Source organism: Vitis riparia, chromosome 16 (assembly GCF_004353265.1).
Source record: "Vitis riparia cultivar Riparia Gloire de Montpellier isolate 1030 chromosome 16, EGFV_Vit.rip_1.0, whole genome shotgun sequence".
NCBI lineage: Eukaryota > Viridiplantae > Streptophyta > Magnoliopsida > Vitales > Vitaceae > Vitis > Vitis riparia.
The window spans coordinates 6,529,888-6,548,375 of NC_048446.1; the positions used below are offsets into that span (position 1 = coordinate 6,529,888).

The 18,488-nt window shown below is 30.7% G+C and overlaps 1 protein-coding gene across 1 annotated transcript; it reads left to right on the top strand.

Moving 5' to 3' along the window:
- The first annotated feature begins 17,621 nt into the window (after window positions 1–17,621).
- On the top strand, window positions 17,622–18,488 carry LOC117933196 (zinc finger CCCH domain-containing protein 54-like). Its single transcript, XM_034854590.1, has 2 exons — window positions 17,622–18,029; window positions 18,180–18,488. The coding sequence occupies exons 1-2, from the start codon at window positions 17,622–17,624 to the stop codon at window positions 18,486–18,488; spliced, it is 717 nt and encodes a 238-aa protein (XP_034710481.1).

An 18,488-nucleotide genomic window follows, 5' to 3' on the forward strand; every position in this document is an offset into this window, starting at 1 on the left:
TTTAAAATCTATATTGAAAATTTCTTTTTGTTAATTAATAATCATAATTTGTTTATTTAATTTTTTTTTTTTTGGATTTGAATTGTTACTATAATTTTGTTTGTGGTACTAGTAATTAATTTTTTGTTTCTTATTTTTAGATAAGTAAAAGTTGCCTTGACAAAGATTTTTTTAGTTCGCAAATTTGAGAATAAAGAAAAAAAAAAGTATTGACCAAGGCAAAAGTCATATATAGTAAGTTTTATTAAAGGAAATGAACTCAATGTTGATTTGTTCATCGTTATCACCATCCACTTCTTTTGGATCTTTGATAAGATTTGAAGCATATCAAATTTGCTACATTGTCATCGATGTTGTAGTCACAATAGTTGTGGGTGCTCATTCTTACATTTCCTTTTTTATATGGATGCTTTGAAGTCAAGTCATTAGAATCATATCAACTCATTTACATTCATCCTTGATTTTGAGACAGGAATGAAAACATGTAACATGGAGTGCTTTATCAACGATGTTATGCTCGTAATGGCTTATCGCTGCTTATTGTTACCCTCTTTTGTTGATCTATAAGTCTTTGAAGTCAAGTCATCAGAATCGTGCCAACTCATTTTGCTTTTCTACATTTTAAGGTAAAACTTCGATTTGAATTTTTAAAAGTATGTGATCGAAGTCTCGACTCTTTTTTCCTTTTTTTTTTTTTAATTCCAAGATTTAAATTTCAAACTTTCATTATTTTTAATTTTTAATAAGGTTAATTCCTTTACTTAGTTTGACTTCTAAAATTTGACTATAATTTTTCTATAGTAGATTATTGATTTTTTTTTATTTGTAAAAAAAGATAAGATTCATAAAAAATTTTCAATTTTAAAATTTTATAAAATTTTAGTTCTATAGTCTAAAACTAACAAAAACAAGAAGTATGTCTGCCAAGTTTTTATTTTATTTTATTTATTTATTTATTTATTTTCCTTTCTTGAGACTTTTAGTTATATGATATCAATTTACTTAGCCAATCAAATGGTTAGAATACTAATGCCAATGTAAAATTAATAGTTTAAGATTATTAAATAAAATAGATCCAACCAAATCAATTAATAAATTGATTACCATATTAACTATTATAACTTTAATTGTAATAACAAAGGATGATTGAAATTAATAAAATGTGTAGATCACATTACATTGAAAACATTATTATGTAAATAAAAAACAAATCACAAAATGATATTTATGTGAAATCAAGATATTATGAAAATCAAATTTTATAGCATAATGTCTACAAAAATTTTACTTTTAAATTTGAATATTGAATTCATTGATTTTTTTTTATTTTTTTTATGTTTTTATTTTTATATGTATCATATGTACTTTCTTGATTAAAATGTTATGTGTGAACTTTATCTTGTCCAGCCCATAAGGTCTAGGTAGAGGCATTTTTGTTGTTGATTGAACCTCATTAATGGCTATTGCTAGTCAATTTGTGGGCAATATATGGGTACAAACACCTCATAAACAACATTGAAAAATTTTGTAGAGTCGCTTAAAATGAAAAGATGAGGGGAGTGAAAAGTGATGAAAAAGACAAATTTTATCATTATGGAAAAATTTTAGGTTAAGAAGTTATAGCTGTTGAAAAAGGATTAGTGTTTGCATGTTTAAGAGAAAATATAATGAGCCATTGATACAATTGGATCCTACCATTGTACACCTAATATGGAATTTTTCACTTTTTACAAAATAGGAAACTTTGGCGATGTGAAAATAGGTAACAACAGTTCTTCTAAGATTGTGGGAATTGGTTATGTTTTCATCCAAACTAGTGTTAGGTGTAAATTAAATTTGAAGGATATGCGACATGTTTCCAACTTGTACCTCATTTTTGTGAATGCATTAGATAAACATGGATATGCCAATTATTTTACGCATGGAAATTGGAAACTTTCAAAGGGATAACTTGTTGCGACTAAAAGTGACCTTTGTTGCACACTATACAAGATACATATAAAGGTGTGTGTAGGTTGTATGTGATTGAAGATAAATATCTCCAAATATATAGCATAATTGGTTGGCAAACATGGGATAGAAAAGGTCACAAATTTTAGCAAAGAAGTCTTGCATTCCTTTTACTAAAACTAAGTCATTAAACCCTTGTAACTATTGTTTCTTCAATAAATAACTTAGAGTTTCTTTTGCTAAACCTTTTACAAGAAAACTAATGTTCTATAGTTGGTTTACACTAATCTTTGGGAACTTTGAGATGGAATCCTTGGGTGGCAATAGGTATTTTGTCATATTTATTGATGATCCATTAAGAAAGGTTTGAACTTACTTTTTGAGAACTAAAAAGATAGGTTTATCAATTATTTTAGAAGTTCCATGTAATGGTTGAAAGAGAAATAGAAAAACCATTAAAGTGTCTCCCTATTGATAATGAGGAAAATAGTGTACAATAAAAGAATTTCAAAGCAACTAGTTAGGGCCTAAAATAAGACATAAAAAGATAGTTCTTGGTACTCCATAGCATAATGATATAGCAAATAGGTATCGTCACACCCTTGTAGAGAGAGTCTAATGCAAGATAAAAATAACTAAGTTACATATGAATTTTTGCAATAAAGAAGTTCTCATTGTTTGTTACTTAATAAATTAATAACCTTTAGTTTAATTGGGTTTTAAGATTCTAGAGGAAGTATAGTAAAAAAACAGTTTCTTATTCTCAATTAAAGGTATTTGAGTGCAAGATCGTTTACACATATGCTTAAATAAAATAGGTTAAAGTTTGATAATAGGGCACTTCCTTATATCTTTGTTGGCTATGGTAATAAAGAATTCAAATATAAGTTTTGTGATCTAATTAATATTAAGGTTATGAGAAGCAGAGATGTGGTCTTTTATGAAAGTCAATCCTTTGTTGATATTAACAAAGTTAAGAAGTTTAAAGATCTAATTAGTGGTAGTATTGATCTTACATAGGTTCTTTCTCCTATACAACATATTGTGGAAAAGAAAGATGCATAAAAAGGATCTAAAATAGATAAGGTACTAAAGGATATTAGTAATGACATGCCATATATGATAATTAATAATAATGAGATGTCTAAAAATGAGATTGTTAAGTAAGAAGCATTTACTTAATAGGAATTTGTAGGACTACAGCTTGGAAAGCCTGCGAGAGAGTATAAACAATCAACAAAGGATCCTACTTTAGAGTATATATATATATATATATATATATATATATATATATATATATATATAAATATATATTTACTAATGAGATTGAATCAAAGAGTTTCTAGGAAGTACAATCTCATGATGACAAGGTTATCTAGATAAGAGCAATAAAAAAAGATTGAAAAAGTATGATACTTATGAGCTAGTTAAACTTTCAAAAGGCAAAAAAAAAAAAAAACATTAAAGAAGAAATAGGTATTCAATCTAAAGAAGGCTAACACAAGAAAACTGATAAAACATAAAGATTGTTTAGTGAGTTATTGGTTTTAGTTACAAGAAAGACATTGGCTTTCATGAAATATTTTCTTTGATTATGAAATTGAGTTCTATTAGAATGATTTTGCATCTTATAGCTAACTTAGACCTTAAGTTAGAATAGTTAGATGTTAAAACAAATTTTCTTTATGGTAATTTGGAGGAAGAAGTCTACATGTTTCAACCTAAAGAGTTTGAGATAAAGGGCAAAGAAAATTTAATTTAAAGTAATGACAATCTCTACCCAATGCATATTCCCTTTCTTCCTAAAAGCTTTAGAAGATCCATCTTAAAAGATAATATAGAATAAAAAGAGTCTACACTCGATAGGCTAAGAAAGGCTTGAGCTTGAGAGTAGGTACAATTTAGTGCTTAAAAAGCCATAGTGTACCTTTTAAGGTTCAGCAAACCTCGCTAGCATTTATAGAGTATAGTAGGATTGCATAAAAATTGAAAAACGTAGCATATCAAACTGAAATGACATGGGCTTAAGCAAACACCAAGACAATGGTATACAAAGTTTGACTCTTTCATGGTAACTCATGGGTATAAAAGACTAGATGTTGATCCTTGCATATATTTTAGAAACTTCATTGATGGTAACTTTATTGTCCTCTTCCTTTATATAGATGATATGTTTATTTGGCTTAAGATGTTAACATAATTGAAAAATTCAAGGAAACTTTTTCTAAGTCATTTGCAAGAAAGACTTAAGGCTAGAATAATGTATTATTTGTATGCAAATTTCACATGATAGGAAGGTGAGAAAACTATGGTTATCAAAGGAAAAGTATATTGAACAAGTTCTTGAAAGATTCAATATGAAAAATGCTAACTCAATTAATGCACCTTTTACTAGTCACTTCACTTTAAGATTTGTCAAAGCTCATGCCCATTTATTGAAAACGAAAGGAAATCAACAGAGATTATTCCTTATTCAATTTTTAAGAGTCTTATGTATGTCATGGTGTGCAATCATACAAACATTGCTCATGCATTCTATCTACTAAGCAAGTTCCTCTCAAATCTTGATAGAAATCATAGGGAAGTTATGGAAATGAACCTTGTTCTAAAGAGCTTAAGGTGAAACCTAAGGGGTTAATTGCCTTAAATGGCTCTTAAAACTTATACCTTAGGTGGATGCCAAAGAGCTATCAGTTGAACCTTTTGATGCCACATAGAATGAGATTTCTAGCTTTAAAAAAAAAAAAAAAAGCAAACAAATCAATGTACTTATGTCTTTCCCTAGGAAAAAAAAAAGAAAAAAAGAAAAAAAGAAAAGAAAATTGAATTAAAAAAATAAAAATAAGAAAAGTGTTTTTCAATTGTGCTAAAGGGTATGACCTTATTTAGGCTTGGGGGGTGTTCTTTTGATAACCATAGTTGACAAATAATCAACTTTATACTTGAGTCTCATTTGGAATGAGTTATAAAGAGATTTGAGATGATCATTAAGGTAGATATTAAACATCTTAACCTAATTTTCTATAACTTAGGAAATTGTTGCATATTAATAATAAATGCTTTGATCTTGAACACTCTTAGAAATTAAGAATTTTATTCTAAATTTAGTTGAAATAGCTCACATAGTACTATTTTAAATTGTTGATGAAGTTTTAAAGATGTTTTTTTTTTTTTTTTTTAAATGAGATTTTCATTCCTTAATTTATTGCTAAGGGATTAGCAATATTCAAATTGAAGAGACATGTTAATTTGAAGATGCATATTTTTTACTACCAAAACAAAGTTTTATTTATACTTTTGAGTGTTAATTATGTCTTCTTAGCTTGAGTACTTGTTAAGTCTTCTTTGGAGCTAATACATGCATTTGAGTGCTATAATGCAACAATTAAGGAAAATCAGAAGTTTTATAATAGAATTCAAGGAAAATGCATTAAAGAATTAATGAAGTCTAAAGAATGATGTAAATTCACTCAAAAGTTGAATAAAAAGGTATCAAAATGAATGGAACATGATGAGAAGAGTTATAAATGATGAAAAAAGCAATAACAAGCAAGGATTATAAGGAGAAACCAAGCTTGGACCTAGTATTTATATGGGTTGTCAAGATGGATGCTTGAGTTGTTTTGATTTTTCAATTGATTTCAAACATATACAAGAGTTGGTATCAATTTCATATGGAAACCAAAGCTATATTAGTTCATGTATCAATTTATGTATTAATATTTCAATACCTGAGTTGCTTTATCAAAATGAGGTAGTAAGTTCCTATTATATAAAAAATGGTAACAAATTTTTTGTTAAGAGGGTTGTTTTATCAAAATGAGGTAATAGGTCCCTAAAATTTGAATGATGGTATTGAAATTGGTATCAATTTGCATATGTTTGTATCAGAATTTGCTTTATAATTCAACATTGCAATAAATTGAATGTAACTTTTAACCTTGAGGTCGATTTGTTAGTGTGAATGTTTGAGATTTTAGTTTTAGGTTAAGTGGCAATACAAGATCATGCCACATGCATGCTTTGGTAGTTTAAATGGGTGCTTAGAGAATGCTTCATATCTTTTTGCTCATTTTCAACTTTTGCTTATTTTTATAATTTTGAATTTGAATAAGATTTTTTTTTTCATTTTTTTCTTTATTTTCTCTCTCTACTTGCCATCATTTTCTCAACAAAAAAAAAAACATGATAATTATGTTCAAAATATCTATGATTGTTAGCTAAATCTTTATATATTTAGAACAGGAGCATTCCAAGGTGAAGATCAAAGTTAAGAGTACATCTCTTAATGGTGAATATCAATTCTTATTCCTAGATTCATGGATTTCATTATTCAAAATTATAATTCTTTAAAAATCCCTCTTAATAAGTCATATATGATGCTTTTTGAATATAAAGAATGCTTGCTCATAAGATATGATTCATTTTTTTTTAGTTAGATCCTGTTGCCTTAACTTTTGCATGGATCTTAGAATGAATTAGGACTAAATTGTCTTGAGATCCAAAATTGGATGGAGTACAATTGAATTCTTCATAATTATTCCATTTGATATATTTTAATTTGATTTATCATTAATAAAATTGATTAATAGATATTACATCTTAAGGAATTCATCTTAATTTTTGACTAAAATCACCTAGTTTATAAGGAAATGACTAACTTGTGAAGATGTGTGAAGCCTAATTATTATCCTAATAGTAAGGGTATTTTGAGAATTTTACACACATGATTTGGTTACCATATTTATATTATGTTTAGGGTAGCAACTTTGAAAGAGGTTTTTTGGGTTTTGAGAGAGATAGAAAAATGCAAAAGAAAAACTTAGAGGGTGAGACATTTTGAGATTCTCTTGTACTTTTTTTTCATCATAGTAAAAATTTACAAAGGCTACAAGTGGATGTAACTCTCACATTAAGAGTGAACCACTATAAATCTCATGTGTTCTTGTGATTTAATTTTTTACATTGGTATTGTCGCTTTCAGAAAATAGGATTAGGGTGTTTTAATCCTAAGAATCGGTATCAGAGCTTTTGGTTGTGATTGAGAGTGATCGATGGTTAGCAAAGATGGTTCAACACATAGAATTAGGAAGTTTGATTGTACAATTTTTGCTTTTTGGAGAATGTAAATCGAAAATTATCTATATGATAAGAAGCTTTATCAAAACCTTTTTTGGGAATGAAACCAGAAAGGATGTCAAACAGTGATTGGGGTCTTCTTGATAGATAAATGTTGGGAGTTATTCGATTGAAACTATTAAAGAACGTTACTCATAACATGGAAAAGGAAAAATCGACCATGGGATTGATGAAGGTATTGTCCGATATGTATGAGAAGTTGTTTGCAAATAATAAGGTATTTCTCATGAAAAAAATTATTTTATTTAAAGATAGGAGAAGGTGTTTTGTTGGCAACACATCTCAATGAGTTCAACACCATTGTTAATCAATTGTGATATGTTGAAATTGATTTCGATGATGAGGTTTGTGCTTTAATTCTTTTGGAATCTCTACCAAACAGTTGAGAGACCACGAGGACAACAATTAATAACTTTGTAGGCAGTGTCAAGTTGAAGTTTAATGATATCAGGGGCCAAATTCTTACTGAGGAGGTTCGTAGAATTGATTTGGGTGAAGCGTCAACATCGAGTTCTACCCTAAATATCAAAAGTAGGGGCAACGAGAATGAAAAAAATTCTAACTGGAATAAAGTTAGATTGAAGTTGAGGAATGGAAGAAGTAATTCTAGATTTGGGTGGAATATGGAGTGTTAGAACTATGGGAAAACAGGTCACATAAAGAAGCACTATAGAGCACCAAAAAAGGAAAAAAAATAAAGATAATGTTGCAAATGTAGTCACCAAGGAAATACATTATGCGTTACTTCTGTCAATTGGCAGTCCTATTGATTCTTGGGATTTAGACTTAAGGGCATCTTTTCACACAATTGCACACTGAGAAATTATGGAGAACCATGTTTTTGGGAATTATGGGAATGTGAATGACATATGGCAAACCATTGTATATTGTAAGTGTTGGAGACATTCGTCTGAAAATCTCAAATGGTTTTGTGTGGAAGATTCATAAAGTGAGACATATACCGAAATTTATGTGTAATCTTATTTTGATGGCAACTTGATGATGAAAGACATAATGTGACCTTCACCAGTGGTGCGTGGGAGGTTATAGTGGTGCCATGGTTGTTGTGTGATGAAACAAAACTAAAACACTATACATGACATCTAATTGTTTATATATGGTTTCTATCGTTGACAATAATTCTAATATAGATTTGTTACATTGTAGGCTCAAACAAATGAGTGATAAAGGAATGAAAGTACTCATATCAAATTGTAAATTGCCAAGGTTGAAATTTGTTGAGAACAAATTGTGCGAGAGCTGCATTTTCAGAAAACAGAAAAGGGTAAGCTTTTCCAAAGTCAGGAGAGAGTTGAAAGAAGAAAAATTGGAGTTGGTTCATACGGATGTATGAGGGCCTTCAGCATACAAATGTATAGGAGCCTTCGAATGTAACTTCTCTTGGAGGATCCGACTATTATGTGCCATTCATTGATGACTCAACTAGGAAGGTATGGGTTTATTTTCTAAATAATAAATTTGATGCCTTTAAAAAGTGGAAGGCTATGATTAAGAATGAGACAAATTTAAAAGTGAAGTGTTTGAAGTCTAATAATGGGGAGGAGTACCTTGATAATGATTTTAAGCGGTATTGCACTAAGAATGGAATCAAGATGACAAAAACTATTATTAGAAAACCTCAATAGAATGGTGTGGCTGAAAGGGTGAGTAAGACCTTAAATGAGTGTGCGAGGAGTATAAAGATTCACTCGGGATTGCCCAAGACTTTTTCGGTAGATGCAGTTAACACTGTGGCTTACCTGATCAATAGAGGTCCTTCAATTCCTTTGAATTGTAGAATACTTGAAGAGGTTTGGAGTAGAAAAAAGGTAAACATTTCTTTTTTGAAAGAGTTTGGTTGTCTTTCTTATGTTCATATCGATGTTATTGCTAGAAGTAAACTTGATCCAAAATCTAAGAAATGTTTCTATATTGGTTACAGTGGCACTGAGTTTGGTTATCGTTTTCGGGGTGAGCAGAATCGAAAAATCATTAGAAGCAAGGATGTGATCTTCAATGAGTAGGTGTTTTATAAAGATAAGTTGGGCAAAGTTCTAGACAAAGCAAATTCTGAAGTGAGAATGCCTGAGGTAGTCAACTTGAAAGATTTTCCGATGAATGATTTACAAGTGAATGTCCATGAAGTTAAAGAAACCACACTCAGAAGATCAAGAAAATGTAGCCCTAGAAGTGAATTAGTCTACTCCTATGACTGAACTTAGAAGATCTTCTAGAACTATTAGTTCATCATAGAGATATTCTCTTTCATTTAACTACATTTTACTTATTGACAAAGGTGAACCACAAAGTTATGAAGAAGTAGTGTAAGTTGATGAATCCACCAAGTGAGAGTTAGCCATGAAGGCAGATGAGATGGATTTGTTGATGTCCAACCAAACATGGCAGTTGGTAGAACTACCAAAAAGGAAAAAATCTTTGCAGAATAAATGAGTATATCAGATAAAGAAAGAACATGATGGTACTAAGAGATATAAAGCAAGACTTGTAGTAGAAGACTTTCAATAGAAGGAAGACATTGACTATACAAATTTTTTTTCTCCAATGGTCAAACTAACCACTATCAAAATAGTACTTGGGTTAGCGGCAAAATAAGATCTACACTTACAGTAGATGGATGTAAAAATGATATTTCTTCATGGTGATTTGGAGGATGAAATTTACATGCATCAACGATAAGGGTTTCAGGTTCAGGGAAAAGAGAAAATGGTATGTAAGCTACAAAAGAGTCTATAAGGCTTAAAATAGGCTCTAAACTAATGGTTTTTTGAGGTGTCAGGTAGATCATTATTGCTATATCAAAAGGTTTGAGGGCTCTATATTATTTTATTGTTATATGTTGATGATAAGTTGATTATGAGGGATAACATACATGAGATTGACAAACTCAAAAAGAAGTTATTAAAGGAGCTTGCAATGAAGGATTTAGGTGTAGCAAATAAATCCTTGTGATGAGGATTACTAGGGATAGGGAGGCCTTTAAACCATCACAAGAAGAGTATGTGAAAAAGGTGCTTAGCAGATTCAATATGACTAGAGTGAAGCCTGTGAGTACTCCTTTGACTTGTCACTTCCAACTATCCAAAGATTAGTCGTCCTTAACTGAAGAAGAGTGGGTTTACATGACCAAAGTGCCTTATGCCTTTATTATTGGCAGCCTTACATATGCCATGGTTTGCACTAGACTGAATATAGCACATGTAGTGGGAGTTGTGAGCAGATATATGAGTAATCGGGCAAAACAACACTAGGAGGCAGTGAAGTGGATTCTTAGGTATTTGAGAGGCACTATAGAGTTGACTTTGTATTTTAGGAAGTCAGATATAGGCTTAAAGGGGTATATAGATGCTGATATGGTTGGTGATATAGATAGGAGAAAGAGTACTATAAGATGTGTTTATACTCTGGGTGATACTGTAGTCGGTTAGGTATCAAAGTTGTAGAAAATAGTTGCACTTCCTACTACTAAGGCAAAGTATGTTGCAGTGACAAAGTCTAACAAAGAGATGATGTGGTTGTAGTCTTTCTTAGAAGAATTAGGTCATAAGTATGAGTGAAGTATGTTACACTGTGATAATCATAGTGTCATTCATCTAGCTAAGAATCCTATTTATCATGCTCGGACAAAGCACATACAAGTTTGGCATCACTTCATAAAATCAGCTTTGAAAGATGGAGTTTTAACACTTGAGAAAATTCAAGGGAATCGAAATCTAGTTGATATGTTGACAAAGATGGTAACGATTGAGAAACTGGAGTTGTGCGCAACTTCAGTTGGACTGCTTGGTTGAGGATTGAGAAGTTGTAACAACTACAAGTGGAGACAGTTGATGATTGATTAGTCTTCAAATGGGAGATTGTTAAGATGTGCAAAGCCTAATTATTATAACGAGAGATTGTTAAGATGGGCAAAGCCTAATTATTATGCTAACAGTAATGGCATTTTGGGAATTTTATACATATGATTTGGTTATCATATTTATATTATGTTTAGGGTATTCACTTTTGAGAGTTTTTTTTTTTTTTTTTTTTTTTGAGTTTTGACAGAAATAGAAAGACGTAAAGAGAAAAACCTAAAAGGATGAAACATTTTGGGATTATCTTGTACTCTCTTTCCATTATAGTGAAAATATGCAATGGTTAGAAATGGATGTTACTCTCACATTTAGAGTGAATCACTATAAATCTCGTATGTTATTGTATTTTAATTTTTTTGCATTGGTTTATTATCGGCTTTGAAAAATAGGATTAGGTAGTTTTAATCCTAACACAACCCCACTAAACTAGTTGTTGGTTTCTTTTTACGATATAAATTCATTTTTGTTTTAGGAAATAATAAGATGATAATTTCATCAATCGGGTGTACCACTATTTTTAAACAAAAAATTAGCACCAAAGAAAACCAAAACCAAAACCATAAAACTTCCCTACTAGTATAATAGAACGCAGAGGGCATTGAACAAACGTTTGTACTACTTAGAAAGACATGAACAAATATGAAACAGATGTAGACAAATGTGACGCAATTGTGATATGAAGCTTTTTTTTTTTTGTATTTTGTTTTATTTTTTTAACCAAGACACTAACTCCCAAAACTCCTTAGAGAGGACAGACCCTGACATCATTAGTAGACTTTTCTCCACCTCACTTCAACATTGTCCTACATTTCAATGTGATTCATTTTTTAGCCTGAATTTAACAATATTTTGGGCAAAAATTATCCAATTTTGAGCATAGATTTATTTAATTTTTTCAACTATAGTTGATCATTTTATTTTAATTACCTTAAAGGAAAAAAAGAAAAAGAAAAAAAAGAGACAATGTTATGAAAAACTGGAGCCATTGGAAACTGAAAGTTCACACATGAAAGTGCACGGCAGCAATGAGAAAGGCCAAACACAGAATTGTCTTTCTCTCTTTATGAGTTTCAGTATTTTTCCTTGTGTCTTTATTCGTTTCATTACGGTACAATTTTGATAATTTGGTTGCTTTGGCTCCTTATTACCGACTCATGCAGAAACGCTTGCAAATTCTGAGGTCGCCTTTTATCATTTTGTCAGTATGCTAACAACTTTGGCAGTTGCCCACTTTCAGATCATATTTTTTATTTATTTTTTCAGGCATTTTGTCAGCATGTTAATAAGTTCAAAAAAAGTTTAGGAAAACCCAATATTTTGTCTTATTTTGATTGAATATTTTAAGCAAATAATAAATTCAAACCCGTTAAAAAAAATACTACTCCTCCCAATATTTTTAGAATTAATAGATTAAAAAGGTGAAATAAATCTCTTGTAAGTCTAATCCTTTCTATGTTTTGAGATAAAAAGTAATCTATTTTTTATATACGAAAATAATTTTATAAAAAAAATAAAGGATTAGAATATGTTTGAAAACTGGTTTGGAAAACAACTTTCTATTCTCTAAAACAAAAAACATGTTTGATAACTAAAAATTATTCTCTTTTTTATTCTTAAAAATAGAAAATAAGGTGTTTTTAGAAAACATCTTTTAGTTATTTTATATTATTTTTACTTATTTTGTTTAGAGTTGTTTTAAGAAATAATTATACAAATATGTAAAATGATTAAAAATAAAATATTATATATAAAAATTATTTTTAAAACATATTTAAAAATATTAAAACTAAGTTAAAAATATTTTAGATTTTCAAACAAACTTTTATTTTACAAAAATCAAAGAACAATTTTTAAAAACTAATTTTTGGAATTGTTTTCAAAAACAGTTAGTAAACAAGCCCTTAGATTTCCAAATTTGGGTTTGAATTACCCTTTTAATCAAATGAGACTTTTCCACCATTTTGCTAGTAAGAAGTTGTGATTGGATGTTCTAATCACTAATAATCATGTAAGTGAATAATAGAATATGTGGTAAAAAGATGATAAAGAATAGCATTACTAGTAAACAAGAAATAAATATTTAATTAAATGGGATAAAATATTGGGTTTTCATCATAAGGGCTAGTTTGAATAAAATTCTGTTTGAGGCTTTAAGAAAAACTTAAGGCTAATATTTGAATTATAATGTGAAAAGTTTGGTGTTTGGAACATGTTAGTTCTTTTGATATTTTTTTTTAAAAAAATTTTAAATAATAGTGTGATTGGAAATTTGAAATATTATTAATTTATTTTTTATATTTTTAAATATTTTTTAAAATAAATAATATTTTATTTTGAATCCTTCTTTGTATTTGTACAATTATATTTAAAACAATTTTAGAAAAAAAAAAAACTAAAAAATGTTTTTTTTTTTTTATAAAAAAAGTGGATTTTCAAAAATTTATTTTAAGAACAATTAACAATCAAATGTGTTTTCATATATATATATATATATATATATATATTATGTGAAAGATTCATTTAATGGAACTCAATTTTATTTTATATATGAAGTTATTTCATATTTGAATAAAACTTTATAACATTATTGTTGCTTTTTAACTTTTATGTTTTTTAATAATGTATTTGATGGTATTTTTAATGAAAATATTTTTTCAAAAAGTGTTTTGATTTATTAAATATTTTGGTAAAAACATATTAAAAATGATTTTTCAAATTTTAATTGATTTTTAAAAATTTTAAAAATATTTTCTAAATTTTTCAAGATTTAATTTTTCTTTAAATATATTTTAAATTAAAAATATTTTTTAGAAACATTGTAAAACACACTCTTATTCTACTTGGCACTAGCTACATCAATGATTTGTTCCCAATTGGTGTCTCAGCTGATTCATGTCCAGCTGGTGCTCTTTGATTGAGAGAGTAATCAACAAAATTTATAACCTATATCATCATGCATTAGGATAACTTAGCTAATATAGCATAGTGACTCTAGGATCGTTCACTGGAAAGGGTTTTCAACTCTCAACTGATACCAATTCAAAGTAAATTGATGCTTTTTCATTTCAAGGTTAGCTTAAGAAATAAAACACAAACTTTGTTTAAATGAGGTTTTGTTTAAAGCTAACTAAAAAGAAAGTAATGGAAATTACTTATGAAGAAAAACATTCCTTGGAGGTTTAGGTTCATAGGGGAGGTTCCTTATGCCAAAAACAGAGCTCCGGTCATTTGGTTCATTTCCTCGCATTAGAGAATTAACATATAGTCAATTCTCTAACCGGTGCTGTACAGAGGTATCCTTTAAATGGATTTCAACTCTAATTCCCTCTCATTGATGCAACTTGCAATGGCTCGTGCCTCTCACCTAGCATTTGCCATTCAAGGTGATCTTTAACTTTGGACTTCCCTTCTCAAGCTCGCAAGAGATAACTAATGGATGTCTCCTTAGAGTCCAAAAGTTTACCAAGTGTTGGCAATTCTAAAAAATCCTACCTCCAAGTCACTTCCCAAAAGCTCGCAAGAGGAAAACTAGTGCATCTCTATGGACGGAGATCACTTGCTTTACCAAGTGTTGGCTCAAGTGACTTGAAAGTGTTTTAAGTTAACTAAAAACATAGAAATCATTAAAGGATCACACTTTCTCTTCATTAATGGCTGAAACCACAAAGCTACTAATTCATGCACTTGGAACCTTTCCCGGCAACCTTAACTCCAAGGAACTAAAAGTCTAGCCACTCATTCTCTGAGAACTTCCTCAAAGCTTGTTTGGCTAGGAAGAAAACTAACGAGAAAACAAATATATCAAGGAAAAATAGAGCAAGTGCTCTGTGAATTATATTTTTTCCTTCCACCGATTACATAATAGATCTTTGTAAAGAAAATTACAAACTATATATATGAGGTTATTCACCCTTTGTACTTATTTAAAGACTAAGGAATCCTATGATAGGTGGATTACAAGGAGAGTTTGGGGATTTAGACAACAAATATCTAAAGCAAAATATCCCAAAATATCTCAAAATGTCGGTCGGAAATATCAAGAAGCTTCAGGAGAACACCGTTGCACTGTATATTGAGAGAAAAACTCTACGGGTATGTGTTATCAGAAGGTCCGGATATGTCTATCTGGAGAAGTTGAAGCGTCCTCCTCTCCCATCCGGCTGTGAGATATCCGGATTTTCCCAAGAGAACATGCGCCGCAATGCTATCCGGACTCCCTAAGAGGAAAGGCGGCGCAATGCTATCTGGAGCAGCTCCATTCGGACGATAGCATATACTATCCAGATATGTTGTCCGGATGGAAAACATTGACTAAAGTGAGTGAGCGAGCCTTGCTATAGCCCACGTTCCGCCGCCCTCCGATGGTGTGTCCGGACTCCCTGTCCGGACATCTTTTGCTCCTTGCATTCCAGATTTGCTTATGGCAAAGGACTTCAAAGCTTCGGTTCTTCATGTTTCTGAGCTTTCCATTGCTTTGCCATGGATTCCAAAGAACTCTCCTCATTCTTGGATTGCTTTGGTGATAAAAAAAACTATCAAAACACCAAAACTTAACACAATTTGATTAGATATGATTGTAAGGGTCCTTAATATGTTAATTGGGTTAAAAGGTGATAACTACTACTCAAACGTGTTTAAAAGAGTTTATTATAAGCTATAAAATAACACTTTTTGAGTAGTAATCAATCAATGCTATCAATAAATCCTTATTTATGAATAATTAAATAATTTTTATTTATTTTCAAAACATCAATCCAAACAAGGTTTTAATAAAATTACTTTTAATTGTAGTTCAATTCAAATGGAAAATTAAAGACTTATTTTGTAGTATTTTTGAAAAACATTTTTAAAGATATTTTTTATGATATTTTAGAATAAAAGTCTCTTTTTAAAATTATAATGTCCTTAATTTTCTTCTATATTTTCAAAAATAAATTTTACATATAATTTTTTATTTTTAATTATTCTCGGTATTTATATAATTAATTTTTAAAACAATCATAAAATACTAAAAATAATTAAATATGTCCTCCAAAAATACTTATTTTTCCAATAAATTCTCAGAAAAATTAATTTTTATCAGGAAAGAAAAATCGATCTGAAATGGTTTTATTTCAAATAGGTTATTATAACTTATACTGAAATTTTACAAATAGTAAACAAATCACTATTTGAAGAGGTAATGAAAGAAGACAAAAAGAATCCCAAAAGTAGAAAAAAAAGAAAAAAGAAAAAGAAAAGGAAAATGAGAGGGAAGAGGAAAGACGTAATGCTGAGGTAAGGGTGAGCACCACGTGTATAAAAGAAGCCCTGACAACATTATGGTGAAATTGGCAGACTCATGCACAACCCACCACGTATGTCTTGCATGCAATTTTTCCTATTTTTGGCATTTCTCTCTTCTTTCTTTCTTTTCCTTCTGCTCCTACACGCCCTCCCTTTTTGTCTCCCTTATTCTGTGTTCTCAAATTCGCCTTCTTCTTCTATGCCTCACACTTGACTACATACTAATCCCAATCAACGAATAGTAAACAAAAATTTATACATGTATTTACTCTTTATAAAATCATGATAATAGCCAAGAAAGTGTAGCTGTTGATCGAACTCCTCTTGTCAGACAAATAAAATTTCCCATGTTAAAAACCAAGAGATCCCGTTAATAAAAGAAACATTGTTGTATAAAGGAAAATGATATAGATTGAATGGCTTAAATATTTTGTTTTTTGTTTCTTAGAAAAATTAATTAATTTGCCAATAAAAGAATTTCTAATATTTTTTTAAATAGTAGCTAGAAATAATGAGGTAAAAGAATCATAAAAAAAAAACTAAAAAATTGGTTTTTAATTATTTTTTTAAAAAATTATGGAATAATAGTTTTTGAAAATAGTTTGTTAAAACTGTTCAATGATATTTTGTAAAATAAAAATCTATTTAAGAATTTAAAAATGTTTTAAACTTATTTTTAATATTTAATTTTTATCTTTAATTCTTTATAATTATTTTTTAAAATAACTTTAAAAAACAATTCAAAACAATTGAAAATGCAATGTTTTTTATTTTTAAAAATAAAAATAATTTAATGGTTGCTAAACTTTTTTTTTTTAATTCAAAGAATAAAAAATAGTTTTTGAAAACAATGTCCAAACATACCCTATGCAACCGAGATTATGGAGTGGTAAATTTTTAGAATTAATGGCCAAAAAACTAAAGCAAAAAATAAGGGAAGAAAAAACCAAAAGAGAAAAAGAGAGGTGGGGAGGGCGAAACCCACTAGGGAAACCATGAAAACGTCCGTTAACGTTAAGAGTTCAAAAGTAACTCACTATGGTTAGTTTTAACTCGAGGAGAGTTGTGTTCCTGAAACTCCCCTTTATAAATACGCACACCCTCTGCACTCCGTTTCTCAGTGCATCTTCTGCTTCCACACACAAATAATTCTCTCTTCGTTGCCATGGATCCTTTCTTTGTTACCATTCTTTTCATTTTTTCTTTCTTCAGCCTTGTGATCAGATTTCTTTTCCTCTAATCTTCAACCCATATCTCCCCTAATTCTTTTCCATTTTCGCTTCCAAATTCTCCTTCCCAAGCTGTGCAAATCCTTTCCGTTATCATTGTCCAAAGATTTTCCAAACCTCTGCACTGATGAATATCTCGAAAATGTGGAAACACCTGAACCTGAGCGCCAGTTTCTACGATTTCTCGGATTACCAGCTTGAGGAATTGGGCCTCAACCCAACCCCATTCCAGTACCTCCCCGATCGCACCCAGCATCCGATTTACAGCTCGGACGAATTCCGAATGTACGGGTTTAAAATAAAAAAGTGCTCAAAGACCCGCAGCCATGACTGGACGGAGTGCCCATTCGCGCATCGAGGCGAAAAGGCGAAGCGTCGGGATCCGCGCAAAGTGAACTATGCGGCCATTTCATGCCCCGACTTCCGAAACGGCGCCGAGTGCCCTAGGGGTGAGGCCTGCGAGTTCGCGCACGGCGTTTTCGAGTACTGGCTGCACCCGGCCAAGTACCGCACACGTGCATGCAATGCCGGGACATTTTGTCAACGTAAGGTAGTCACAATGGACAATTGTTACCCTTACCCTTGTGGGCACCTAAGTTTCATAATTAGGAGCAAAAGAAACCGAGATTTTTTTTAAGCCTAACCTTCTTTTCTTTTTCGATTCGTATTTTGGAACCCTGTTCAATTGTTGTTATTTTAGGTGTGCTTCTTCGCACACACGCCGGAGCAGCTCCGTGCGGAGACCAAGTACAAGTGCCATTTCACGTACCGGGTGCGGAGGTCCAACGGCGGAGAGGACAAGCGAAGTGGATCGGACGCTGACGAAAGATCGGTTTTTGTTGCCTCAGAGGCAGCAGCCAAGAGTGAGAACCCTGTCGATGGGTACGCTGAATTTTTGAGGGCTCTGAGGGCGCTAAAGATCCCGCACGACGATGACAAGAGTTTCGGATACGACACTGTTTCGGACCCGGATTGGAAGTTCGATTGGATTTCGGACTTGGTGGAGTAA